This window comes from Anas platyrhynchos, chromosome 5, assembly GCF_047663525.1.
Source record: "Anas platyrhynchos isolate ZD024472 breed Pekin duck chromosome 5, IASCAAS_PekinDuck_T2T, whole genome shotgun sequence".
In the NCBI taxonomy this organism is placed as follows: Eukaryota; Metazoa; Chordata; class Aves; order Anseriformes; family Anatidae; genus Anas; species Anas platyrhynchos.
The window spans coordinates 46,309,173-46,323,942 of record NC_092591.1 but is presented as its reverse complement, the minus strand read 5'-3'; the positions used below and the strand labels follow the sequence as shown (position 1 = coordinate 46,323,942).

The following is a 14,770-nucleotide window of genomic DNA, read 5'->3' as shown; positions in this document are numbered from 1 at the left end:
GTAACCTAGAGACCCCTGTGCCCGACTGAGCAATCGCCTCAGCCCTCCCAGCAAGTAAAGCACTTAATAAACTGATACCACACTTCTAAGGCAAGACAGCCAGCTGAAGAAGCCCTGTACAGACCGCTATGAGAGACTTTCTCCACTATGGTTTTGTTCAGCATTACTTAGCATCATCCCGTTCACAGTGATCAGAGGGAAGGGATAGGTTTAAAGAATAGGGATCCCATCATACCAAAACCAGCAGAGAACAGCCTGCCTCACACAGAGCTGGGCAGGATGAGTAAAATATACAGGTACGGGTTTTTCCGTGCCTCCGAAAGTGAAAACAAAATGGCATGAAGTTACGTGTGAAGTACAGGCAGCGTTATAAAAAGACCGCCAGGGAAAAAAAACAAACAGCTCCCATCTCCCTTCTGCCCACGGGATCTGAAGCTTTAGTTTAGGGCTCCTGGAGAGCCAAGTGATTAAACAGAGCCCCAGGGGATCAGCTCACGCTCCGACACCGAGATTTCTTGCAGAGGGTGTGTGGCAGAGCCAGGAGGCAGCAGCACAAGCACAGGCACCAACCGCAGCCCCTAGCCCTCCTCAGTGGGGTGCTGAGCGCTCCTGCTCCTGGCTGCTGCCTTCTCCCCGTGTGTCTGGAGATTTCATGTGCAAACAAGAAAGAGATCAGCCTCCCACCCTGGCAGATTTGGGTCAGCAAACGGGCAGGATTAGATACAACTGCTGTCTGTGTGGCAGTGGCGTGCTCGGGGAAGCCTGCACGTAAAGGCGGGCTATACCACAGAAACCCCTTTTTCCCCGGTTCCTCAGTTCATTACAGGAATACGCAGGAGCCCAGCAGCAAGGTCACATCACTCAGGGAACGGCACTGCAGGGCTTTTCTGCAGCACTTTGCCATTTCAGTGCTGGCTGTGGTTGCTGCTGTCTCACCTGTAGGACCCACCACCGCTACCTCTACCCAGAACTGCACAAATGTAATCCCTGTGAACATTTAATTATACATTAACCTTGTAAAAAAAAAAACTCAATTTACTGTAATTTTCATAGTTCTACCATAGCCTAGTCACTTCAGAAGAAGCAGGCAACTCTTGTGCTTGCAGGATCAGGGCCTTATTAAATAAACTGCTTGGCTTGATACGCACACAAAGCACGCCTGCGGGCCTGGGGAGTCTGGAGCCGGATTACTCCAACTGCACCAACTGAAAATTCACCGTGACTCAGAAACAGATAAGTAATGAGCAGGCTGAGCGAGCTAACCAAGCCCTGAGCTGCAGCACTGTGGATCTTACTGGAGCTGAGCAGATTTACAAATAAAGTATTTAAGTGCAGATAGCACAAGCTACAAGACACATTTAAACCAAAGCTTAAGTATTTCTTCTGTATATATGCATATATGTATGCACGCACTAAGCAATTAACAAGTAAAGAGTGTGAAAGTATGTGAACAGTAGATGGTAAGGGTCAGAAAATAATCCAGGAAGGGATTCCATGGTCCCCATAGGAACAGATTAAATGTGTTTAGGTGGAAACTGTCTTTTGGAGTTCAAGCTGCAGGAATAAAGTGGTTCTACAGTGGCTGGTGAGCACCTGTGAGCAGTTGCACCTGGCATGCCTCGGGGTGCCAGCAGCACCCCAGGAACAAGCTGCCAGAAAGCAGCAGAGGCACTCCATGAAGCCAGAGTGAAAAAGCCAGCTGCATGTGCTTAATCACTGATGGATGGTGCAAGCCTTTGCAAGGGGAGCCCTGCATTGCCCGGTTTCTTTCCAGGCACCCTGGTCAGCCCCCCAAGGGCTCCAGTCCCAAGCAGAAGGCACGTGAGGTGGGTGGAAGATGCTGCATGTCTCCAGTTTGTTCAAGTGGAGGTGACAGCAGAGAGTCAGGATCCTCAAGTACCCTTGTGTTGTTTTTTTTTGTTTTGTTTTGTTTATTTTCTAGCAATGCCATTTATCATTCCCCAGGCTGAGTACATTTCCCCCCAGTATTTTACCCATCACAGTCACAGGCAGCAGAAAGCAAACATCCCAAGCGTTTGGGATTCCTACATTTGTCCCATGGGAAAGCTTTAAGCCTAGTCCCATGGCTTACTGCGCTCTCTTCAGCCCTGTTTTGCCTTTTGAAATAGAAGCTGTCAGGCTAATCCTGTTGTGCTTATCCTTAACATATTAGCACAAAAAAAGACAAGTGAAACACAAGGCAGAGCAGGGTCCCTTTGCCTGCATGCAGGGCTTTGTGGGACTGTGGCTGCTTGTCAGAGCAGCTGTTTTTTTCTCCTTTGCTCCTAGCTCTGATTGTGTACACAGCTGCACCGTTGCATGTGCCAGGATAGGCTTCTCAGGCTGTAAGTGTATTTTCTTGTGATAGGATTCCAAAATGCTTTACAGATTATGTGCAAAAAGTCACCTGTCCACTAAGAGACCGCAGCCAACGCAGTGCAGGAATAAGCCCTCAAGCAGGGTCTATTTTTCATCCTCCCTTGTCTCATACCACCTTAGGGTATCACTATTACTTGCTTTTTATTTATGTTGGAGTTTCCATCAGTCACCTGCAGAGTGTGGCTGCTCCCAGGGCTCCCGTTCAGAGGCAGGAGAGATTCTGATGAAAGCCTGATTTTGGCTGGGATGGAGTTAATTGTCTTCATAGTAGCTGGTATGGTGCTGTGCTTTGGATTTAGGATGAGAATAATGCTGATAACACGCTGGTGTTTTCATTGTTGCAGGGTAGTGCTTACACAGAGCCAAGGACTTTCCTGCTTCTCATGCTGCCCTGGCAGCGAGGACGTGCAGCAGGGGCTGGGAGGGGACACAGCCAGCACAGCTGCCCCGGGGCGACCAAGGCCCTGTTCCATAGGGCACCATGCTCACCAATAAAAGCCTGAGTAAGGAAGGAGGAAGGGGAGATGTTAGGAGTGACGCTGTTCATCTTCCCAAGAAACCATTAAATGTGATGAGCCCTGCATTCCTGGAAGTGGCTGAACATCTGCTGATGATAGAAAATAGCATGGGTCTGGCATTCAGAATAAACCCCACCCTGGTGCTTACTGTCGTCCAAGTGCAACCTGCTCAACCTCTGTGCCACTTTGTCATGGGTGAAACAAAACTCCAGCTTGTCCCTGCTAAAAAAGGTATAGTTAACTGCTCCCTGTGCTGGCTGTAGCAGGAGAAAGGAGTATTAATTGCTTTGGCCAGAGCTACAGGTAGATAGTTCTGTAAATACACAAGTGTATCGAAACAAACATAGGGCACAGGGATTAAGAACTATGAAATTCCTAACTCTGGTGAGCAGGATGTATGGGATATCATTAAATACGTCTAGTTCTACACGTGTAGATGCAAGGAGACAACGTGCCCTCTCGGAAGGCTCTGCAATGGCCCTGGTTCTCCCAGTTCCCTCTTCCCTGCTCTGCCTTCCCTATCAGCCAGGCTCTGGCTGCTTTAAAGACAAAAAAAAAAAAAAAGACAGGAGACAAATTGTTCCTGTGCTGCCCCTGAAACAAGGGGTTCTGAGCAACTTTCTCCCTGCTTTCATAACTTACAAACCTCCTGTGTGTGCCACCACTGGGTACAGAGCACTCAGCACTTCCTGAGCGCTGTATGCTACAGTGGGCAACTAGAAAAGGCAACTGAATCTCCTGCAGCTCCTGAAAAAACCTCTTTCAACACAACCATTTGCAAGACAGCATGTCTTTATTGTCTGCACTCTGCTTGCACACTAAGAAAACATACTTAAGGTTGTACTCCAAAAAAAAAAAAAAAAAGAAAAGGGGGTAGTTCTTTGTTTTTACTGTAGTATGACAACACCGATGATGGTAATACACACCGTGTCCCATCCTCGCGTGCCAGCTACATTTCACTCCTTTATCTTTCATGTGCTTTGCACGCAGCGTGGGAGGTGCACGTTCAGACCACGTTAGCAGCCTGGATGCTGCTCTCTTCCTTCTGCAGCAGCTTCCCAAATCCCGCCGGGATGCTGCTGCAGTAAGTAAATGTTAGCGTTATTGCTGTGCCTGGACCAAAAACACCAGCTCTCGGTGCCGCTTCCTGGTCCCTGCAAGGCATGTGTGCAGTTAAACCCACCAGCTCTGCAACAGCATGAGCCCCAGCCAGCCAGCAGCAAGGACTGAGCAGAAACGTAATACATTTTACCTACTCCTACTCCTTTTAATCAGGAATCTGGCTCTTCCAGAGAGAATCTTCCTCTTTGCTTTCAGGATTAAATGGCAAAGGGAGGAACCCTGGAAATTCTTTGTAATGCTCATGGGCTGTAGGTGACTCAGAGCACATTGCTGCCTGGGACGTTCCCAGAAAAACTTGTGCCATAAATGGACATTCAGGGTCAGAGTAAATGCCTTATCCCCAGAGAGGAAAGCTGCATTATCATGGTGTGTGCCCAAGATTTCAGTCACATGCAGAAACGGGTTCAAGGAGAAACCCACAAGGCATTAAGAGCAACGGAGCTGTGAAACAGAGAAAGCATCACACCCCAAAGGACACAGGGGCTCCGTGCCCAGGCACAGCAGTGGCTGTGCAGTGTCCTGCAGAGCCAGAGCAGCCAAGAGGGGCACGTGTAGGGCCAGATCCTACCTCAGCCCTGCTCTTGCTTGGGCCTTTTATAAGGAAAGGGAGGGAAAGCTCCACTAGGTACGTTTCACAGCTGAGGCGGCTCCAGGCCACGTATGTACTGCGGATATGTCAGCTCCTACCCGCTGGAGACCTTTCAGGAAAGGATAAGAGAATAGGAGGAAGCAGGCGGCACGCAGCCATAAAACAGGCTGTATATGGCCCCGCTAGGTACAGCACTGCGCCTGCAGTAGGTGCCAGCACCACGGTCACACGCGAGTCTCAGGGCAATGCTCTCTGTCCTGTAAGCAGTACAAGAAGGAGGGTAACAAGGCAAGAAAGGCATGGGGATGAATGATTTTACCAGCTCATAATGTGTCCGCACATGGAATCAGTTAACTACAGTGGGGGCAAGTTCAAGCAAATTTCCCAGCAAGTGCGGGGCCCGATTCAGATCCTGCAGGGACGGACGGAGGCTTTCCCAGTGAGCTCAGCAAGCTGTCAGCTGGGCTCTGCTCCGACAGAACCGAGGGGAGGAGGATGCTCTGAGACAGAAGGATTACTACCTAGAGTTAGCCCAAATTTAAAATTCTCTCTTTATTTCTTACACTAAAATAATCCATTTAACACAGCTCCCACTGCACCCTCCATGCTGTTGCTAGGCCACGGTGCCAGAAACAGAAGGAAATGGCATTTTACACGGAAGTGACCACTGTGGACAGAAGGTGCATCTTGTGCCAAAACTAGCCCAGTTCCAAGCAGAGACCAGGGCTGTGTGAGAGGTGGGAGATGGAGCAGTACAGATCACACGCACATTTTGGCCTGGTTTAGTGCCTTGAAATTCCCAGATGGGGAAAAACTGCGGCTCCCCTAAGTCTCTGCAGACCCAGTCCCATCAGATTCAGCTTGCTCTGAAGGAATCCCAGCTTCACAAACTGGCGCTGACACGCGTCTCTTGCTGACATGTCGATGTGCCTTACGTGCAGCACCCCCTCCTCCTGCTGACATCTTCCAGCTGCAGGGCATTCTCCCTCTGCCTGTCTTCCTGTGCTGTCAGCAACCTGCAACAAGCAGCACGGATCGAGAGCACATCAGACTGCTCAGCTACTCCTGCTGTGGCACCTGACTGCACTCCTTGGCCATCATCCAGGGCCAGTTAGGATTGTAAGAAGGGAGTGGACCAAAGACTGGGCTTCCCTGGGAGCTGGGCTACATAAACTACACACGCAAAATGAGCACAAAGGCGTGCGCTATGCAGCACATCATTTATCTGTCTAAGTAAATCGTCCCAGTTAATAAACAGCCATGTCCTGTTGTGAACTTAACAGAGGCGTTACAGCAGGAGGGGGAGGGATAAAAGAAAACAAAAGGATATTTTTCTCGCAAGATTTCAAAGAATTTTTCAAAAACACTTGCTTCTTTAAAAACTAAAAATCTTAGTGCAAACCTCCTTCAGCCTTACAAGTATCCCCCTTAACCTTATCTTATCCTTAGCAAGAAAAATGTTACTCCCAAAATATCACAGTCTCTGTAACGCTTAGTAAAGAAGAACCCCTCCACCCTCCCCAGAAGCACGTGTGGATTGCAAAGTGAAAATGCCAAGTTAAAATCTGGGATAGCACACCCAGTTTTTGTGATGCAGTGCTCAAATTTGGCTCCTGATTTTTCACCAGAGGAAGGTTTGCATGTGACAATGTCCAGTCTATGCCTGGTGCTCTCCAGCCACAGATTAGGGCCCTGGAGTCAGTGGGGGAGAACTTTTTGCTCCAGGTGCTTTTAGTGCCATGGCAAAGTCAGTCTGACAGCGCCTCGTCTTGCCCACTCCCTAGGAGAGCCTGCACCAGGGACCTACAGCCGGGAAAATATCAGGGGGGCTGCTCCCGTTACTGACCTGGCCATGTGCAGCATGGGCTCCATGATGTTATAGCCGGTCATCGCGCTGCACTCGTAGAAGACAGCCTTGTATTCCTGCCAGGGAGCACAGCACAGCACGCACCCAGCTCAGCCCAGCTCACCCCACCGCGCACCCGCAGCCCCGGGAGCTGGCCCACCCTCAGCACCAGGGTGCACCGCGGGGGTCCGCGGGTGGGAAAGCAGCCACCTGCCCTCCCCTCAGGAAAAAAAAAACAACACTAAACATCCCTGCAAGGAGGCACCGAGCCTCAAGAGTGCCTCAGTGTGTGTTTGTGTAGGGGCAGGGAGGGAAGGCACAGCACTGGGCAAAGGCTCCCGGTTGCTCTGCTCCCAGCTGCAGGGAGGCTGCCAGGCAGGAGGAGCAGGGGGGCACAGAGGCACACCTTCGCCAGCCGTTCCCCCTCCACCCTGGGGACGTGCCGGGTCTCCCTCTGTGCAGCATCCATTTTATTTCCGAGCAGAAAGACCACAGCTCCGTCCTCGATACCTTCCTGCAAAAGAAACAGAGCAAAGCACCCTGGGGACTCAGCCGAGGGACAGAAATATCTCGAAGCAGATCCTGCTCCAGCTCATGCAAACAAGAGCTCTGCCACTGCCTTCAGTGGCAGCAGGATTAGGGGCCCTGAAGGAGCTGCCAAAATATTCCCTGCAAGCACATTAAGGGGACGTTCCTCAAACAGCCCCAGGGACTTGTGGAAGGAAGCTTAAACCATGGGAATATATTTCAAATGTTTGGTGTGTGCCGCCGGGATGCTGAGAGAGGGGAGGCAGGGAATAAATTCTCTGGAAAATAAGAAGCCCAGAGAAAAGTCCAGCAGCCTATAGGGCAAACTGCATTTAAGACCAGGCGGGACTTCTGTCCTAAATTTTGTTTCTGTCTGTGTAGTGCTATTCATCTACCGTGCTGTTCTAAGCTCAGCCATCCCTTGCTGAAAACCCTCTGGTCAAGTTGTGAGGGGCCGAGCAGCTTCCAGCTCTTACAGTCTCTGCAGTAACTTATTTCTAGGTGATTCCTGGAGCCCGCTACCTTTGGTAAAACTCCCTACAGCTCCATCACCAGAGTAAGCCTGCAGGATGGGGCTGGAAGTTATTTCCAAATCTGACTGCCCTGGATGACTTACAGTGCTTGAAGACTTTAGGTTTCAAAGCAAGAAAAATACTAAGATGGGAGAAAGAAAGGAGGAGAGGTTATTAAAGGTTACAGAGTTGGGGTGCTTTGATTCTCTGAGTGCTCATTTTAACCTTCCTGAAAGGAGCCTGATTTTCAGAGCCTAGTTTTGAAAAATCTTAACCTTTGATCTTTTAAAGCGCAAAGAAATAGATATATATTTTTTGTTCTCCCCCAACAGGCCTGTGCAAGTTACAGTACTAGAAGCCTCCAACCTACGCTTATTTATTCCATTTAGGACTCGGTTTTTGAGACTTAACATGATGCAAACAAAACCAACTCTTGACTATTTCACAACATATTTAAATTATACAGAGGTATTTTTGTGTCTGCTTGCAGAGACGAGCCACAGATGAATGCTTTCCGATGAGAGTTTGCAGGTAAAAATGGGTGGGATTACCAGAGCATTGAAAGAGATGCTGCCACTGGCTTTGTGGTACCTGGTCCCATACCATCACAGTCAGCACCCGCAACATCTGCTTCCACAATTCCTCTTCCCAAGGCCACCAGGACCCCCCGAGGCCCCCCAAACACCGCTCTGTCCCTCACCAGAGCGAGACCAGGGGCAGGCAGAGGCAGCAGGGCCAGCAGTGCCAGCCGAGGCGCCGCTCTCACCTGGACGCTGCTCATCCAGTTGCGCACCGCCGTGAAGGAGCACTCGGCCGTAACGTCGTACATCACCAGAATGCCATCCGCCTTCCGGAAATACTGCTTGGTGATGCTGCGGAACCTGAGCCCGACAGAACCACGGGAAACACACCTCAGAAACAGGAGGAGATTATCTGGCTTTCAGCGCAGGCTCCCTGCACGTGCGATGCGTCCCCTGGGGCTGGCACACACAGACTGGTGACAAATAGGTCAAGTCCGTGGGCCTTTGGGACCCCAGGCAGCCACGAGTGAGCAGGAGTTTTTCCCAGCACGCTGTGCTGAGAAAGCAGAAAGGCAGGCCTTTCCAGATTAGGAAAAGAAACACAGAAAAATCTGTTTAGGTGGGATAAGAAGAGGTAGTAACCTGTTAAAAGGGAAGTGGATGGAAAAAACATGATCTTTTTCTAAAGTCTGGAAGAATCTGCAGACTAAGCTGTACCACAGAATAAACTATGCGTGCGTAATGTCTGCCCCAGTGTTGCCAAAACAGCAATTAAGATCTCAGCATCAGCACAGTCTGTTTCCAGTTTTAAATCTACAAAGCGATGCTGCCATACATAAACTCAGCAGTTAGACACAATTTCCAGGAGAAACTCCCACCAGACATCTCCTTTGTCCTGCTAGAACAACAGATTTGTATTTTGGGAATAAACTCCAATAAATAATAAATAATAATAATAATAATAATAATAATAATAAGCTTAAAACCTGAAAGCAGCTTGTGATAGGCCACAATACAACGTCACATTGCATGCAAACTGATGGAATTAAACGGAGCACGAGGATGAGATCTCAGCAGGCAGCTGTGTGTTTCTGCCCTGCCCAGGATAACAAGCTCCCCTATTCCATTAAGAGCCAAGAAAACCCACAGCAAGCAGTGACCCTCCTGAACCCTTCAGCTGACTGCCTGAAGCCTGTTGTGTCTCCCTGTGCTAAGGGCATGGCATTCTGGCAGCTGCCCCAGCTGAGAAAGCACAGGCTGTGTCTTTGGCAGCCCAGGTGCACCTCTGCAGCTAGGGGACAGGCTGAATACTCCAGAGGAAACAAAATGCAGTGTGAACTGGTCTCGGGGGAGTCACCAAGGAGCTCTCCCCTGCCCGCTCCAAGAAGTTCTGTCTCCTCCGTAGGATATGCAGTTGGGCCCCTCCAGTTAGAATAATTCATATTTCTCTAGTGGTAAGGAAAGCTTTGGCTTCTTTCCAAACCTCCTCTTCAGTATCAGCGCTGAGCCAAGTTCTTTCCTGCAAGCACACATCTAAGACATGCTAACGCTTCAGGGGCATACTCTAATGGATCTTCTGCAGAGCCAATATATTGAGTTTGGCCTCTGACGCAACCTGGCCTCAGTAAGCAGCCACGTTTCGTGTCATAACAACTTCCTGCCCAGCTTCAGCACCGAAAAAAACAACCCACAGTAGTCCCCTCAAATAGAAATCTCGATCTCTTCAGCGTGAACCTTGAGTTTGGAAGGAAGAGTCCACTTCTCAACAGAGCATCCTACAGGTCTAGCTGGCTGAGGCAGGCAGCACGGCCGTTCTGCTGCCACAGCTCCGGACTGCCGGACTGCCGTGCCTCCAGCTGCCTCCCAAAGGCCTGGTCCGTACTGAGCATAAAACACCCAACACTTCTTCTTGCCAGGCTCTGAGGTTGGCAGTTCTCTTGCAAAAGCTTTTGATCTTAAGCTTCAAAGTACATCCTAAATAAAGTATAATTTACACAGAGGTAGTGGTGGGCCTGCATGTCTAGCAGCAGGTGAGTGAAGCACGTCCCCTGCTACTCTGACCCTCTCCAACAGGTGACACCTTCTAGTGATGGCCTGTGCTTCTGAAATCATTTTCCTAGGGACTGAATCCAGTGCACACATTCCTTTCCCTCTCCTCCTCTTTTCTACGCTGAGCCTGGCAGTGGGGAACCCTCACAGAATTTGCTCACCTTTCTTGTCCAGCTGTATCCCACAGCTGCAAGGCAACTTGGGTGTTATCCACCATCAGGCTCTTCACCTGGTAATCAATACCTGTCAGGGAGGCAACAACAATCATAAGGCAGGATGGGGAGAGAGCTGCTTGCCATTGCAAGGCCAATGAGCAAGATCAATACTAGTTCAGGGAAACTGCCAGTTTGACCCAAAACGGGGAGAGGCACCGCCTTTACTTTTAAGGGTAGAAGTTGTCTGGGCTAAAATGATGGAAAAGAAGGCCATCTCCAGGCCAACTTCCCCGTTACTCGGATGAGGCAGGAACCCCGTCACGTACCGATGGTTGCGTTGAGCTCAGCCCAGAACCTGTCGTAGCAGAAGCGGTGGATGAAGGAGCTCTTACCAACGCCGGAGTTCCCTACAAACACCACTTTGAAGATACGATCCGGGGAGCAACTGGCTGGTTCCAGCACCTGGAGCTGCAACAGGAGAAAGGGATGCGCTTTTGAAAAGCCCAGCTACAGACTGTGCTTTGGTTTAGGCACTGAATCACAAAAAAAACATTAATTGTGCTACAAATTTATGGAGGCTGAACCCCAAGCAGTCAGACTCACCCTGGTTTCGGTGCCCACAGGCTGTCCTCTAGGAGGCAGTGGAGCATCATCCAATCCATCGGCATTTTTTCTACAGCCAGCATCACCCTTCAAAGCCACCTTCAGCCTCTCAGCATCTGCTGCCACCGGCCACCCCTCCTTGGCTCTGCCACTCTCCCCAAAGTTTGTGCTGCCTCCTTCTCCTGCCTTCAGCCATGCCTCGCTGCCTGGGAAGTATTTACAGCTCTTCCTGTTGGGTTCCTCCATTGCCACATCCACGGGGAAGGCGACGGGAAGCTCCGCAGAGGCCAGCTGTCTGCATTAAAGCCCAAAGGCACCAGAAATGGGGTTTGGAGGGGAGGGAAGAGCAGGAGGAGGGGGGTGCCAATTCCCCAAACAACCAGCGCGATCCAATTAGCACACACTGCTTGCAGGAGCTCTGCTTCACACACACACACACCCCATGTTCCCTGGGACTCAGGCACCAGCAGCACCCCTGGGGGAAGAGACACAGCTCACTTGAGCCATGCTGTGCTCTTATCTGCTGACATATATTTCATTAGTTTTAATAAAAATCCCTGCCTTCTGGATTTTTCACGGATCCTTTAGTACTTCCCCCAGTACTGAAAAATGAGGCAAGGTAGAAGAAAGGTTTAAAGAACGACCAAACACGAAAACAAGCCAGCAGCTCTTTGTGCACGCGTGTTGCTGCCCTCTGCTGCAGGCCCACAGCCGTGCTGCACAAAGCAGAGCTCCAGGACTTGCACACACCACTGAAGCAGAGCCGTGCTGAGGCCAGGCAGCAGCAGAGCACACTCAAACTGTTCCCACGTCGCTCCACCTGGCATTGAGTGCCATCAGGGAGCCATAACCCCAAAAAACTTTTCTTTTTTTTTTTTTTCTTCTTTTTTTTAAGCTTTCTGCCAGCCATGCTCGTAACAGACCCCCAGGGCTCCTCTGCCCAAGACGTGGTGCTGTGCACAAGGGCAGGCTGATGCACGTGTCACGCAGTGGGGACAGAGACATGGTAAGGGGAGGGACAGTCTTCAAATTACAGCTCGGAATAGCAGGCTTAAGCCACTGCAAGCATTGCCGAGGAGCAAGGAAGCATCCTAACTCAGCCTTGGCTTTCTGTGGTTAAAGAACTAGAAGAAGGGAGCGAGAAGACTCAGAGCTCAAAGGCTTTATCCACCAGGGATCTCCGTTATCTTTGCTAGACACCAGATTGCACTTGGAAGCAAAGAAGAGAGAGCCCAAAGGCTTACTGCAGCCAGTCTGAGAGGCAGCACATCCCACCTCTCTCTGTGACATTTCCCCCTTCCTGCTGGTGCAGAAATCAAGACCACCACTCCCTTCTTGTGCCTGTGCCCACAACCTCACCAGGGCTGCAATATTCACCTGCTGCCAAGCCTGGGCTTTTGCTGCTTAATGGAGCTCACGTCCCTGGTCATCCTCCCTGCATCTCCCCAAATCTGGAGCTGGGCAGCCGGAGCCGCTCCCCACAGAGAACAGACACATCCTCCTGGGCTCTGGGGAACGGTCCCCATCTTCCAGGGCCAGCTGGAGAGGCAGCAATGAGAGGCTGAGACTCAAAAGCCTCTTCAGGGAAGAAAGGGAAAGAAAAAAAAAAAAAAAAGGAAAAACAAAAAGGAAAAACAAAAAGGAAAAACAAAAGGGTGTTTGGTCCATGCCTGCCGCTCGCCCAGCTATGAAGGAGCTCTGCCTCAGACCTAGCCCAACAGCTCCCAGCCAGGGCTAAAAAATCGGCCCTGCTCCACAGTTCAGCTGGTTTACAATCAATCCAGGAGCCTGGAGCTCAGCTTTTACAGAACTGCAAGCACTGAGGGTGAGAAACTCCGAGCCTTGCCCCGTTTCTCCGGCTGGCACCAGGAGCAACTGGGAAGGGACGGGAGCCTTCTGCAGAGAGCTGGTGCGAAGGAGGGAAGCGTGCCACCTTCAGAGCCTGTTTGGGGCTGCAGATGCCGGGGAGATCCAGCTCCAAAAGCCAGGCCACCACCACGTCTTTGTGTTTTTGTGTTCCCCGAGGACACCCTCTGGCCACGTCTCCCCCGTGCTCCCGCAGACAGACAGACAGACAGCACCGACGTGGGACCAGGCAGGACACACGGACAGACCAACGGGGTGCTCCAGCGGCACGGGGCGACAGCAGGGACACGACACGGAGAGGCCCATCTAACCGTTTGACCGGCTTGTCGTCCTGCAGGGAGCTGCCTAGCACTGACCCGTTCTTCTGGAGGGGCTTTGTGCTCTGGGGCGCCTGGAAGTTGAAGAGAGAAGGGTGAGGAACATCCCCGCGGCCCGGCACCGCGGGCAGCCCCAGCTGAACCAGCTGCCTCAGGCGCAAGGCTGGAGCAGCGGTGGTGCCCCACAGGCTCCAACAGACACCAGCACAGGGGTTGCTCTTCGCAGCTCAGCTCACTGAACTCCTGCCAGAAAGCACCACTTTCCCCTCTGCAACGACATCACCGAAAAATGACAGTGTCTCGAGCTGTAGTTTTCCTCTGTCATCCACAGCTCTCCTTCCTGTGGCTCCCTCACCCCTGTGCATCACGGCTGATTCTCTCTTTCCCCACCGGCCTTTTTATAATGCTGGTGTTTGGTGGGACAGACCAACCCTGTACTCCACAGGTACTCACCTGCAGCCGCACAAGTACCAGAGGAAAGAAAGGAGCCAAGGGCAGTGCACATGCTCTGCCTCACACACTCGTCGCCACGCTTCGCTCCCACTTACCTCCCCGCGCTCCCTACAGCCACGCTCAGCGCCTTCCCGAGGAGAGGAGAGCAGAGCAGCTCTCACAGCCCTCGTCCCCCAGCTGCAGCAGCTTTCCCGTTCCCAGGGTCAAGGAGAAGCGATTTGCTGAGATCACACAGGGGAGCCTGTGGCGGAGCGAGTGCTGACCCGCCGGCTCTCCCCAGAGCCACGCCAAAGCCTTGTCTCCCTTCTCATGCTCCATCCTAATTGCTCTGTAGACCCCAAAACCACCAAGCGAGAGACAGTGCAGCAGGGCACCACCACCCCGGCACTGGGAGCAGGGAGACATGCTCCCTCTGGAAGCCTGAAGATTTCTGACACATCCTCCCAAGTTATTTTGGGGTAAAGGTGGAGAAAAGAAAGGATCCTACAGCCTGTGGGATCTGCAGCAGTTTTGAGGCGACCAAACGCCGCAGGCAGCTCCTGCCAGGCCTGCCTTTGTGCTGCCCGCAGCCCAGGGGAGGACCATGGAGATTATTTCTTCAATAATCCCAGGTTCATTTTGTAAGGCAAAACCTGAAGAGGCAAAACCTGCGGAGTACCTACCTGGGGAAGAAAGGAGAAACAACGGGGGTGTTTTGCCAATGGTTCTGCCGTGCTTTATTGGCCTGCCGCCTTCATGGAACATGTGGCTTTTCACAGAGATGGTAAAGGGACAAACACGACATCACAGCTGTACAGCACACAGAGCGAGGCTTCCACAACGGAACAGCACACATGCAAGCATTTGGGATGGGAAAGAAAAAAAATATATGGAACAAAAGCATCTTCTGGTTTATTGGTGAAATACAAATGTACGTCCAGTGCGGCCAAAGTTCCAAAGCACTCCTCGCGATGAGCAGACGTGAAATTTGCTCATTCAGGGCAAGACCTTTGTCAACATGCAGCACACAAGGGTGACTCCACAGATGGGTGGGGGCAAAACAGAACCCAGCAGCGGTTTGCACACAGGCAGAACAGCCACACGTTGCTATCTGTGACCCAGCCATCGGGGCCAAACTGCGCCTCACCGTGCTGTGGGGCTGGGTCTGCCCACCCCGGCAAGGCCAGAAACTCTTATGAAGAGCAAGGTATTAGGCTGGGCACTGAGCAGTGCAAAGGAGCAGCAGCTGGGTCGCTGCCAGCCACATGCAGCCCAGCGCCTCCTTCCAACCACTTCAAAGTCACTGCTATAAAGAACCACTGTTTGTCATCCC

The 14,770-nt window shown here is 51.4% G+C and overlaps 1 protein-coding gene across 18 annotated transcripts in view; it reads right to left on the bottom strand.

The window, feature by feature from the left end:
* Window positions 1-5,145: 5,145 nt before the first annotated feature.
* The window catches only part of CRACR2B (calcium release activated channel regulator 2B), a 41,048-nt gene continuing 31,423 nt past the window's right edge, over window positions 5,146-14,770 (bottom strand). For 16 of the 18 annotated variants that reach the window (XM_027459683.3, XM_072038946.1, XM_072038950.1 and 13 more), the window contains 9 exons: window positions 12,937-13,079; window positions 12,200-12,361; window positions 10,823-11,117; window positions 10,546-10,687; window positions 10,226-10,307; window positions 8,261-8,375; window positions 6,861-6,968; window positions 6,455-6,531; window positions 5,146-5,624 (listed from right to left, as the gene is read on the bottom strand). In XM_027459683.3, coding sequence (XP_027315484.2) covers window positions 5,540-5,624; window positions 6,455-6,531; window positions 6,861-6,968; window positions 8,261-8,375; window positions 10,226-10,307; window positions 10,546-10,687; window positions 10,823-11,117; window positions 12,200-12,361; window positions 12,937-13,079 — 1,209 coding nt within the window. In that variant the 3' untranslated portion in view covers window positions 5,146-5,539. The remainder of the gene's footprint in view (window positions 5,625-6,454; window positions 6,532-6,860; window positions 6,969-8,260; window positions 8,376-10,225; window positions 10,308-10,545; window positions 10,688-10,822; window positions 11,118-12,199; window positions 12,362-12,936; window positions 13,080-14,770) is intronic. The other 2 variants (XM_072038945.1, XM_072038952.1) reach the window with 2 other exon arrangements.